Source organism: Myotis myotis, unplaced genomic scaffold (assembly GCF_014108235.1).
Source record: "Myotis myotis isolate mMyoMyo1 unplaced genomic scaffold, mMyoMyo1.p scaffold_m19_p_1, whole genome shotgun sequence".
Lineage (NCBI taxonomy): Eukaryota > Metazoa > Chordata > Mammalia > Chiroptera > Vespertilionidae > Myotis > Myotis myotis.
This window is the reverse complement of record NW_023416313.1, coordinates 173,331,033-173,344,457: the sequence shown is the minus strand read 5'-3', so window position 1 is coordinate 173,344,457 and position 13,425 is coordinate 173,331,033. Positions and strand designations below refer to the sequence as shown.

At 46.2% G+C, this 13,425-nt stretch overlaps 1 protein-coding gene across 1 annotated transcript; it reads left to right on the top strand.

Annotated features, from left to right (window-relative positions):
* The first annotated feature begins 1,116 nt into the window (after window positions 1-1,116).
* On the top strand, window positions 1,117-1,503 carry LOC118664592 (40S ribosomal protein S24-like). The gene has a single exon (XM_036324861.1). The coding sequence runs from the start codon at window positions 1,117-1,119 to the stop codon at window positions 1,501-1,503; it is 387 nt and encodes a 128-aa protein (XP_036180754.1).
* The last annotated feature ends 11,922 nt before the right edge of the window (window positions 1,504-13,425 follow it).

Below are 13,425 nucleotides of genomic sequence, written 5' to 3'. Positions count from 1 at the left end.
TCATTGCGACTGAGTAGAGACCACTCCAAAGCACCTGGCATGAACAGGCACGATGAAGGGAAGTAAATGTGGGCATCGTGGCTGCCAATGCAGGTGCGGACATCGCGGATGTACTTCAGTGCGCTCTCCTAAAGTGAACAGTCATTGTAGTGGGGACATCCAGAGACACTTCTCACACTGGTCCCTCTCATACCGCATGGTGACTTCTGTGGGCCCCGGGCGCTTCTGTGTGGTGGTTCCTTCCTCCATACAAATATATTAAAAATTATATTTTACAAATACATCAGCATAAATGTATATTTATGTAGTAAATATGTAGTAAAACATGCTCTTCCACCCAAGTATGCATTTCCCCTCTACTTTTAAAATAAATCATACATTTTTGTGGGCCCCTGAAAGAATTGTGGGTGCGGGCTCTGTGCCGAGTCTAGTGGGTGCGCCGGTCCTGTTTATGAGCTGAGGGCTTCCGGCCCTGCCCTGAAGACTTAGGAAACTTTGAAAACTAGCTCTGCGTGTGGTCCCCCTCCAGGCCAATTAAATCAGAGTCGCTAGAGGTGGGCCCTGGTGTCCTGCGCTTGGCATTTTAGAAGTTCTCCCAGGCGATTCTAACGTGCAGCTGAGATTGTGATCTGGCTCTAATAATATATTTCTCATAAGATCTTAAGTTTTTCAATAGCAAATCCTCTTACTGCAGTTTTTTTTTGTTGTTGTTGTTGTTTTGTTTTGTTTTTAAGGAGACTATCCTGAGCCTGGAAAGGGACCACTGTTCTGCAGATCAGCTTTCCAAGGGTGACTGTATCCTATTGGAGAAAAATCCACTCTCTTCCCATCACCATAGGGACAATGTTTCGCAGTATTAACCAAAAGGCCCCCCTTCCTGCTCTCTGGCTCTTTTTCAAGCCCCTGCTGTTTGTTTGTAACCTGGAGGCAAGAGGGACAGAGTAGGAAGCAGAAAAGAACGGAATCTCCAACAGGTTGTGTCAAAGGCCTTGGACTTGGGGGTCTCTAGGCCCAGACCAAACCGTTTGGGAAATGTGGGGCTTACGTGCGGGATTTATTCTGGGGAACCAGAAAAGAGTCCTTTCCTCCCGGGCTGCTTGAAGTATGGCCACCATCATGGGCGCCACTGTAACTCCCTGGACCAAGAAGCTCATGACCCACAGACTACTCCAGCGGAAGCAAATGGTCTTTGGCGTCCTTAACCTTGGGATGGCAACAGTACCCACGGCAGAAATTCGGGGGGAACTAGCCAAAATGTACGCGATCACAGCAGATGTCATCTTTGTGTTTGAATTCAGAACCCATTTTGGCGGTGGCAAGACCACTGGCTTCGGCATGATTTATGATTCCTTGGCTTACGCAAGGAAAAATGAACTTAAACGTGGGCCTGCAGGACATGGCATGTCTGAGAAGGCCTCAAGAAAACCACAAAAGGAACACAAGAGCAGGATGAAGAAAGGCAGGCGGACTGCAAAGGCCAATGTTGGTTGCAAAAAGGAGTGAAGCTCTTCAGTGCTTTTATCCGTGGTGAGTGTGCAAGTTTTTCTGAGAGGATTAATAAACTAAGAACTTAAAAAAAAAATACTGTGAGGACTTAAGGGAGCACCACGGAGCTAGGCAGCTCCATGCCAGCCTGCCCCAAACGTGCCAGGGGTCTCTCTCTTCCCTCCCTCTGAAGTCAGCCCTTTGCCTGGTGACCACCCCGGAGGGGGATGCTCACTCATGCCAGAGATTTTGCAAATGCCCTTTCTCCGGATCCTGGGCAATGCATTCCCACTTTACAATATTCTTAAGCCCCAGAAGGAGAACGGAGCTCTGGGCACCATGTTCTCATGGCCAGGCATAGTTGTGTAGCATTACCAAACTTTTAGAAAGTATAGGAGACGGAACGAGAACTCCCACCAACTTAATTTGATTTATGTTTCAGGGCCTTAATACTCACACTTAATACCAGGAAGAGATCTATGCAGTCAGCAATAAAATTCAGACATCTCAGAATAATTATAACTTCCTTAATGATCTAACGATTCAAGCACTTGGGGAAGGAAGGTGACCTACATTTGATGTTATGTAGACAGCGAAGAAGTATGGTGCTAAGGAACATATCAAATAACATTAAAATGTAACAAACAGAACTTGGCCAGGATACTCTCTGGTAAGGGAGCTCTTAGGGTCACACACCATCCATCTTCATTACACACCTGTCCCAGAGACAGAACACAGCAGGAAGCATGTAGTTTTAATGAGCTTGGAGGGCTATAACATAGTCACCTTGTTATAAACTTTGGTTGTTCTACACCAGCAGGGGACAAAGTATTTGTTTTCTCATTTAAATTTTGTTTTCATAAAGCAACATTGCTAGGGATTTGCAAGGAATGACAAAATAGGAAGAGGTTTTTCAAAAGGGGACACTATTACTTCTGAAACACAGCAGCTGAGAGCAGCATGTCTTTCTTCAGCTGTTACTATTTGAATGAGAGATCCTTAAAATTGATAGCTTCCAAAGCTGTAGTTTAGTTAAAGTTTTCTGGAGATGGATGTTGGCGATGGTTGAACAAACAATGTGAACGTACTTAATGCCTCTGAACTATACACTTAAAAGTAATGAAAAATGGCCCTAACCGGTTTGGCTCGGTGGATAGAGCATCGGCCTGCAGACTAAAGGGTCCTGGGTTCGATTCCAGTCAAGGGCATGTACCTGGGTTGCGGGCTCATCCCTAGTAGGGGGTGTCCAGGAGGCAGCTGATCGATGTTTCTCTCTCATTGATGTTTCTAACTCTCTATCCCTCTCCCTTCCTCTCTGTAAAAAATCAATAAAATATATATTTAAAAAATAATGAACAATGGTAAATTGTATGTTTGTAGCTTTTATCACAATTAAACAGAATAAAGAGACCCTGGGTCCAGATCACTGGGGGGCGGGGGCGGGGGCGGGAGGGCAGGGACCACAAAAACAATGTGTTTGTGGTTTTGATCGTGTGTGTGGGGGGGGGGGGGGGGGGGGGGGGTGTGTGCATGTGTGTGTGCATATGGCAAAAAAGAAAAGAGGAGATGATTTCTATTTATTTAAAAAGAGTTTTCTGGTTGTGTTCCGGCTGATGGAAATCTAAACTATGAGCATGGGTACATGTTTAAGTGTGTGGCTAATACAGGCACCAAGTAACGGACAAAATTTGAGCCTGGGTCTTACTTTATAAAATATTACAAGTTAATTATCTGTGTTAAGAAAAGAAATTCACAACTTCTCCCTGAAGAGCCGTGCCCAGGGGGTGCCGTGAGTCTCCAGCCAGCTGTCAGTAGCCTTTTCAGCACCCTCCCAACCTTCCAGCTGCAAGTTTGGTCCTGCTAACCTCCACCCCACCCCATCGCGTGGAACAAATGAAGGAGAGGGTTTTGGGAGGGAGCAGCCTCGACCTTGGGCCTGGACATGGCTGTGTCCACAGCCATAAGTCTACAGGAAACCACATTCACACCCATGTCGTTGTTTTTGAGAGTCAGTCACAGATACTCGTCCACAGGGCCACACTCACTGAACCACACACCCATACACAACCACAAGGCAGCTCAGCCACACAAGCTTTCTATAGACATAAACTTAGCCTTTCTGGAATCATAACCACATGCCCAGATAACCCACCAACTTGCATACAACATAAGTCCCCTGGACTCACAACCCGTGCGTGGGAGTTCAGCTGCCACCAAAACAGCCACGGTATTCACGGCCCACAAGTCCTCTCCACTCATCACACTTAAACAGCACCACCGTCTCTAGGAGACTGGGGCAGGGGACATGCACCTTCCTGGGCCATGTCGCCTCACAGAGAGACTGTCCTCAGCCCTCGAGGGGCCACACCATTACACAGGCACGTGACTCACCAGGCACACTCTCCCAACCACTGAGCCACACAGCCAGCTCACACATGGCCTCGTCCTGACTCCCAGATATCATCCTGCTGAGACAGTCACACCCTGGCCTTCGCACCTTCAGCCTTCAAGGACCCTTTCCAAGCACCCTGATCCCCAAATTCTCCCCAATACGGATATACCCCCATTGTGCAGTTATGCACACAGAGCTGGCAACCAAGTAAGCTGGGACACATGGGGACCCTCGGACAGGTTATATAACCATGTTGAAAGCCTCTCCTGCCCCCTCAACACACACTGACCCACCGTCCTACTCAAAGTCCCAATAGAAACAGGGGTAGGGGCTAGAGGACCAAGTAGGGGCCAGATTACAACTCCCAGTATCAGGGAAGAGACCAGATCTGCTGGCCTGGTGACTCGAAGGTCCCTGTTTTGCAATAAAAAGTTTGTTTCTGGCCTGTAGTCCAGTCCCGTGGGGGCGGGGGGGTGGGGGCGGGAAGGGGAAGGGGAAGAAATTCACAAAGTCACATAACACTTAACATTATGTAAGTCCCACCCAGACATGCTTTCCTCCAGTCTTACCTGGTCCCTACCATTCACAGCGCCCACAGCCATGAAATAAAACCCACACAAACAAACAGCAAACTCATTTTACAAAATTTCCAAAAGCTACCAACATATTTTGACATTTTTTTTTCTTATTCAATGAATTATTGGGGAAGCAGCAATGATGTATGTGGTAATAAATTATGGCAGGTGCTCGAATAAGGTCGTTTTGTTATAACACTGACGAGGTGCTGTGGGAATTTAACTCTTGTTTATATAAATTAGCCTATGGTGAATTTGGTTACATTATATGTTGTTTCCGTTAAAGCCACAGAACCTACCGGTGATAAGTGAGGATCTATTGTTTATAGACATGGATATTATAACACAATTTGTTGAAAGTGGAATTAATGATGATGTGAGGCATCACTTTTTGGAAAGGTATCCGTTACCTAATATTCCCATTGTTCTCCAACAACTCCACCAGTAATTAAAATGCCGGCGTGATCTCTTCTGCCTGGTTCTGATAACTGTTTTAATCCGGGTAGGCCTGGGAAGTGGAGGAGGGAGGAGCGTCTATGTGCCAGACAGTGCGCTGGGGCTCCCTACGCATCACTATCTCATTTGCTCACGACGCTGGCCCAGGCGATATGCCCACTGTGGGAGGAGGAAAGTGGAACACGGAGATTATATAATTTTCCCGAGGTTGTGGCAGGGCCGGATTCAAACCCAGATCTGTCTGACTCCCGAACCTGTGTGTTTACTCACTGCGATACAGCACGTGCCTGTGGAGCCCGCTCTTGTTTACATGTTTGTTTTAGAAAGCAGATTTGTTGTTCATCATAAAAGTAACTCGGACCTGCTAAGTGAAGATGGCCGAGTGACTCAGACTGAAACCACTCCCTCCCAATACAAACACAGAAATAAATGAAAAATAAAAGCCCCCAAATAGAATGGAAAGCTGTAGCTGATGCTGCCACAGAGAACTCACAGAGAGGTGAGGCCAGCTGTGAAGTAGGGTCAGCTGTGAGCTGGGGGAAGGCTCCTGCGCTGCTTGAGAACAAGAGCCCTGTGCACCTCCCTCAGGGCGGTGCCAGGTTACACTGGGAGCCCTGGGCATGAAACCAGGGCTGGAGCCCATGCTCTCTGTGCAAGAATAGGGACTAATATAACTTGCTTAGAGTTAGAACCAGAAACACACCTGGTTCTAACCCCAGGAAAATGACACAGGGGCATTTGCATGACTGGAAACTCACTCACACCCAGTAGCCAGAACGTAGTCTCTGACCAGACAGGACCATTGGGCCATTAACCAAAGATCTGATTTAAAGAATGTGCCACCAGGAAGCCACCCACCAGTGAAGAGGAAAACGCCCCTGCAAACAGAGCTCTCAGACAAAAGGACACCACATGAGTCAGTCCTGGGACATGAAAGAGAGTGAACTAATGAACTCACTCATGCTGGTAGGAATGTAGATAACATTATGAAAGAACTAAAATACATATACTATGTATTCCTAAAACCCTCCGTGGAAAATAAGGGTGGTATTCATAACCCAAGAAGAGTAAGCTATGAAACAAGAACAGGACAATACTTGATATCTTAATTAATAACTAATATTTGCTAAGGAATTGAAGAATACTCCTTGGGAAAGGACAGTCACTATAAAAACAGTTTTGGGGAAATGGAATAATCACATGCAGAAGAATAAAGATGGACTCTTCTCTTACATCACTCACAAAAATTAATTTGAAATGGATTAAAGACTTGAATGTAAAATCTGAAATCATAAAACGCCTAGAAGAAAACCTATGGATAAGGCTCCTTGGCATTGGTCTTGGCAATTACTTTTTGGATATGACACCAACATCACAAGCAATAAAAGCAAAAATCAATAGTAGGACTACATCAAACTAAAAAGCTTCTGCACAGCAAAAGGAACTATCAACAAAATGAAAAGGCAGCCTACAGAATGGGATGAAATATTTGCAGACCATATATCTGATAAGGGGTAAATATCCAAAATATATGAGGAACTCATACAACTCAGTAGCAAAAAAAAAAAAAAGAAAAGAAAAAAGGAACAAAATTACAACAACAATCTAATTTAAAAAGGACAGAGGACCTGAATGGACATTTTCCCAAAGAAGACATACAGATGGCCAGCAGTTACAGGAAAAGGTGCTTAACATCAGTAGTCATCAGGGAAACAAAAATCAAAGGCACAATGAGTTAATCATCACCTCACACCTTTTAGAATGGTTATCATTGAAAAGACAAGAAATTAACAATAGTTGGTGAGGCTGTGGAGAAAAGATCTTGTGCACTGTTGGTAGAAATGTTAATTGGTGCAGCCTCCGTTACTCTGGAAAACAGTATGGCGATTCCTCAAAAAATTAAAAATAGAACTACCATTATTTTCTAGCAATCCCATTTATGGGTATATATTTGAAAGAAATGAAATCAGGATTCAAAGAGATAACTGTATTCCCATGTTCATTGAAACATAATTTATAATAGCCAGGGTAAGGAAACAACTTAATTGTCCACTAATGGATGAATGAATAAATAAGTTGTGTGTGCTCTCTCTCGCCAATATATGTATTCATTGGTTGCTTCTTGTATATGCCCTGGCTGGAGATCCAACCCACAACTTTGGCATACGGGGATGACGCTCTTACCAACTGAGCTACTTGGCCAGAAGTAACTTTCATGATTTTGACACTTTTGAAGAGTACTGGTCAGTTATTATGTAGAATATCCTCATTTTGGGTGATGCATTTTTGCCAAGAATAGCACAAAGGAAATGAGCCCTCAGTGCATCAGGTCAGGGGGGTATCATGCTGTAATGTCTTATTATGATGTTAAACTTGATCACGTGGTTAAGATGGTGTCTGCTGGACATCTCCTCTATAAAGTTACTGTTTTTCATTTTGTAGTTGATAAATTCCTTGGGGGAGCTACTTTGAGGCTATGGAAAATATCCTGTTTCACCCCGGCTGGGCTGCTGAGTTGGTTAGAGTATCGTCCTGATTGCCAAGGTTGCAAGTCCAATCCTCGGTCAGAGCACATACAATAAATGCATATATAAGAGGAGCAACAAATAAATCTTTCTCTCTCTAACAAACCAATAAATTAAAAATTTAAAATACAAAAAGAAAAATATCCTGTTTTACCTCAAATGTTGCCCATTAATTTTAACATCCTTTAGTGGATGGTGTCAGCAATAATGTTTACTGTGATGTTTGTCTAATGGTGATTTTTTGTTCCCCTCATTAATTAATCAATCAATTTTATGCAAGTCCCTCATAGATTAATTTAAATTCTCTGTGCAGAAGAGTTATTTATCCATGTGTTTGTTTATATGAGTATGAACTTATATATACAGTGGGGCCTTGACTTACGAGTTTAATTTGTTCCAAGACCGAGCTCGTTAAGGAGCTCGTTAACTCAAATCACTCTGTCAACTCAATGCAAAAAATCAGGCGGAGAGACAGCTGGTATCTCAAAAAATTCGTTAGTTGGGACACTCGTAAGTCAAGGCCCCACTGTACTTATTTTATTCTGTGGGTTATAATCCAATGCTAGCATTATTTATTTATTTTTTAAAATATATTTTTATTGATTTCAGAGAGGAAGTGAGAGGGAGAGAGAAATAGAAACATCAATGATAAGAATCATTGATTGGCTGCCTCCTGCATGCCCTCCCCACTGGGAATCAAGCTCACAACCCTAGCATGTGCCCTTGACTGGAGTCAAACCAGAGACCCTTCAGGCTGCAGGCCGACGCTCTATCCACTGAGCCAAACCGGCTAGGGCTTATTATTTGTTACACAACTGTTCAGCTTTGGCCATTGGGAGCACTTTCAGGTTGGTGCCCATGCCCTTTTAACATGTTCCCACGTGTTGTTTTTGTGTTTGTTAGTTTGCTTTTGTTTTTGTTTTTTTGTTGTTGTTGTTGTTGTTAATCCTCACCCCAGGATTAACAAAAAAAACAAAAAGGAAATTTTTCACATTAATTTTTAGGGAGAGTAGAAGAGAGAGGGAAAGACAGAGAGAAACATCAATGTGAGAGAAACACATGGATTGGTTGCCTCCTGCATGAGCCCTGACCTAATGAGGGCCCGGTGGTAGGTGCCCTTGGCCAGAATCGAACCCTTTGGTCCGCAGGCTGACACTCTATCCACTGAGCCAAACTGGCTAGGGCTATTCCCACCTGTTTTGGGCACTTCCTTACTTTCTGGAACCTCAGGATGCTCTAGGCCAGTGGTTCTCCGAGATGAGGCCCAGAAATCAGGATTTTAAAAAAGATTCCCAGGTGATTCTAAATGTGCAGCCGAGGTTGAGAACCCCTGCGCTAGGCTCTTTTGTATTTTCCCTGCCCAAGGCCAGGAATGAATATATTCACTTGTTGGTTCAGCCCTCATACTGTATGCACATAAAGACGTTTCAGAACTGCTAACCCATGCCCCTGTGAGCAGCAAATTTACCAGGAGTACAGTATTGGTGGACATTCCTTTTGCCTTTAGCCTGACAGTGTCAAGTGAAAAATCCCAATTTTCCTGAGATACTCAGATTAATTCTTTTCTTACCCACCCCCTTCAGTGTGAAGTTATTCATCTGTATTGGGTTCATTTGCAAAAAGTTGTATTCTATCTGGGGAATACATATCCTGCTTTTTTAAAAAAAATTTACATATGGTACAATTCGCTCTTTGGAGTCTGCAATTCTAAGGGTATGACAAATGTATCTACCACCACAGTCATGAAACAGAACAGTCACATGGCCCCCAAAATTCCCTCTGCTCCTTCGGGATCAACCCCTCCCCGCACCCCCTGCTTCCGACAACCACTGATCTGCTTTCCATCCCTGTAGTTTTGCCTTCTCCAGAATGTCCTGTAAGTGGATGCATTGCAATATGTAGCTTTGGGGATCTGGCTTCTTTCATAGTAAAATATTCATTTTATTCTACAGGTCATGATTCACTGTTATTGTTATTTATTTTGTTGCTCAAGTTCCCCCCCTTTTGGCTGCTGAGAGCTCTTTCAAGTTGGCTCCTGTGATCTCTGGACATGTCCCCATCATTTTTTGAGCACTTCCTTTCTTTCTGGCACCATAAACTGGTCCTGGCTTATTTTGTATTTTCCCTTTCTCAGTCCCGAAATCCCAGCTCAATTTTCCAAAGAGCAGTGTATACCTGGAAAATCCACTCCAGTGGGCCAGACGGCCTGTCCTCAAAGAAGGGGTCTTGGGGAGGCTCTTACTCGTCCCCTGCAGGGCCCAAGAAAGAGGAGAGATGGAGGGCTTCTCTCACCAGAAGGCACTGAGGCGGCAGGACAGGGGGACTACGTGCAGACATGGGTTTACTGTGTAACTCGGGCTGGTGGAGGGCACATGCCAACACTGATATCATGCATCTACGGCTTCTGTGGGTTCTGGCGACATCTCCCAACAGCACTGTGCATGAAAGTCTGCCAAGGATTTTTATGACTCTAAGCCTAGGATGCCCCCTTTACCCTAGGATGCCCTCTCACTGCCTTTGTACCACTGTCCTCCCGCTGCCAGCCATTGGCAGTCACGTCGGAGTCCTTGTGGTCATGGACTGAACGGCCAGTGGCTCTCTCATCACATTACTGCAGATGAGGAACCCCTTGACATTTGCCTAAAAACGTTATTTAAACATGTTTTAAAAATACTTAATTCTAGCCCTGGACGGTGTGGCTCAGTCAGTTGGAGTGTCATCCCGAACACCAAAAGGTGGTGGATTTGGTTCCCGGTCATGGCACATGCCTAGGTTGCAGGTTCAATCCTGGGTTGGGGTGCTGTGAGAGGCAACTGATTGATGTTTCATTCTCACATTGATGTCTCTCTCTCTCTCTCTCTCTCTGAAATCAAATTTTTTAAATATTAAAAAAATAGTAAGTAAATAAAAATATTTTATTCTTTCAAAACCCCTTGCCAAAGCAATTTGTATCAGGGGTGCACTGGGATAATTTCCTGGGGTTGCCATGGGAACCTGTGCCTGTGAATTTCAAGTGACACCTAGTTAGCAGCTGGCTGTTAGCGGCTCTTTTGGAGGAGGGATGTTTCTCTTTTCTTTGAAATGGGACAGTTCTTCCTTCAGGTTGTGAACAATCAGCCATGGCAATTAGGAAGGAGATGTGGCTCTGTGCATCCAGAAGTTGTGAGGAGCACAGGAGGGAACTGGCTCAGACTGGCTTTCAGAGGAGGACACACCGCTGAGGCTGCCCTTCACCGGCTGAGGCCAAAGTCCCTGATGGAGACCTCGCAGCCGTCAATAAGTCACTTCAGATGAGTTGCATCTGTTGGCTGAACTGATCCCAGCATGTCCCCATGTTCCAGGCATGACCCAGAAGCCCTTGCTCCCAAGAACCTGCTCTGTGTGGCTGATGCTGGTCCAGATGAGACTTGGGTGCCTGGAACCATGGGGCTTCTATAAGCCCTGGTCCTGGTCCCGGCCAGCTGCCCAGCTGCCCCCCAGCATTACTCCTGCAGGTGCCAATCTCCCTTGCCGAGGGGGTGAGGAGCACCCAGTGAGTTTGAGAGCAGCGTCAGGGGCTGGGCCAAAGGTGTGCTCCAAAGGTCTGGTCCACAGGGCGAGTGGGGACCCAGGGAGGAGGCAGGTGAGGCTGACGCTTCACAGATGCACCAGGGCTGAAAGGCTGTTGGTGAAGCATGAGGGAGTCGGGGAGGAAGCAGGGAGATGGGTCAGAGAGGCAACTGCATGGAGAGAGCAGCACTCCTGGATCAGCGCCTGAGAGAGCAGTGCGGGGCTGAGTTTGTCCCTTTGGGCTCCTAGGAGTCCGTCAGAGTCTCATCCACACTTCTGGAGGATTCTGGATGCTGAGCTGGCCAGAGGCCCACGGCTGACATCCCAGAACTATCTGGACGAGTCCTTTCACACTAAGAGGGGATTCAGCGTTAGTTAGGACTAAGCATCATCTAGTACAACAATCGGGGGGCATGGGTTTGTCACTCTATAGCCATTACTAGGTAAGCTTGATTCGTACACAGTGGGGGGAGCACAGGAGTAATTGCTGTTGTCTAAGGCAGAGGTTCTCAACCCTGGCTACCCCTCAGAATCAACGGGAAAAGTGGAGTCACCTTCTAAACCAAATGATTTGAACTCAGTGACTCCGTGGCTCTGGGGTGCAGCAGGACCTGGATTTTTAAACACTCCTTGAGTGAGCCTAATGGGTAGACAGAGTAGAGAACTCCTCCTCTAAGACAGAACATCTGTAACCTAAAGAAAATTTAACCATGTGAGAATGGCAAACCTTTCCATCACCTGGAGGTAGCATGGTAGAATTTGGTTCAGTTCTTTAGTAAATAAAAAAACTTTCCTCTAAGTTGAAGCTGAACTTAGACACATAATTGCTCTCTGAAAACAGAGGTCAGAGGATTAGGAAAACAGATGTCACCATGAGCATGTTCCTATGCTTGTGACATAGCTCCTACAGCAGATAAGAACACAGGCCTTCATTGTTTCTTTCCATCGATTTGGCGATTGTCCCGTCACTGAATAAGGAAGATGAGCGCATCCACTGCTATGAGGAAAATTAGGATTCAAACTCAAAGCTCTAGTGAGAGCAGCGTGATGGGCTAGCAGATGTCGTAGGCTCTGGCCCTAAGCAAAACTGTGAAGCGGGGCTCCCTGCCACATACCCCATGGCTGAGGATGGGCAGGGTGGTTTCCCAGGGCTGGAGGCTGAGGAGGGTCTGGGCAGCGATGTCTATGCTGACCTCCAAATTAAACCTTTGGACGGGGGACTCATGAGGGACAAGGAGGCCCAGGGGACTCCAGAGAGGGTGGTGAGAACAGAGTTGAGAAAGGCCTCAGGTGCTGACTAATTGAAGGCCTTGACCTTTGAGATGGTGTTAGGTTTTGTGGGTGAGACCAGGTGAAGGGGCGGGGTCATCCAGTGGAGGCTCTGCGAAGAGGAAAGGAAGGTAAGGGATGTATCTGTGAGTCAACCCAAAAGTCACCCCAACCTTGGAGGTCACCAGGCCGGACTTCCTCACTTAAGGGACACGGCAACTGCGTGGCTGGAAGATGAGAGGACTCACCCAGGACCACACAGCAAATGAGGCCCAGAGAGACCATACGCCCCCTCCACCTGGGTGCATGACAGACAGCCTGTGCTGGGTGATGGGGAGACAGCAGAGCCCTGTCCTCAGGAAGGCACTCATACACCCTGTACTGTTTTCTATGGCTGCGGTAACCAACCACCAAACACGTGGTGGCTTAAAATGACACAAATGTACTCTTACTATACAGTTCTGTGGTTCAGAAGTCCGAGATGGTCTCCCTGGGCTACCATCAAGGCGCTGGCAGGGCTGCATTTGTTTCTGGAAGCTCCGGGGGAGAATCCATTTCCTTGCCCTTTCCAGCATCTGGAGGCCGCCCACATTGCTGACTCCTGGCTGGCTCCTGGCCCTCCTTCCCCATCCTGAAAGCCAGCAATGTTGGGCGGGGGTCCTCTAGCTCCACCTCCCTCTCCCCCCCTCTCCTGCCTCCCTCTTCCCCTCTGAAGGACCCTAGTGATGACACTGGGCCCATGTGGATAATCCAGGAGAATTTCCCTATTTTAAAGTCAACAGTCTGAATTCTGCCTTTGCCATGTAACAGCACATTCATAAGTTCTAAGGATCTGGACTGGACATCGCTGGGGACCATTATTCGGCCTGCCATGCTGCTCATGAGGCTTTGCGGCCGCTGGCCATGGTGGGAGAAGGACTGGAGTCTGAGAGCTCAGGAGGGCTGAGCTAGGTAGGCATCAGAGGAAGAAAGGGATGCCTGGTGGGTATCCCAGGTCAGAACCTCTAGGCCAGTGGTTCTCAACCTTCCTAATGCCGCGACCCTTTAATACAATTCCTCATGCTGTGGTGACCCCCAACTATAAAATTATTTTTGTTGCTACTTCATAACTGTAATTTTGCTACTGTTATGAATCATAATGTAAATATCTGATATGCAGGATGTATTTTCATTG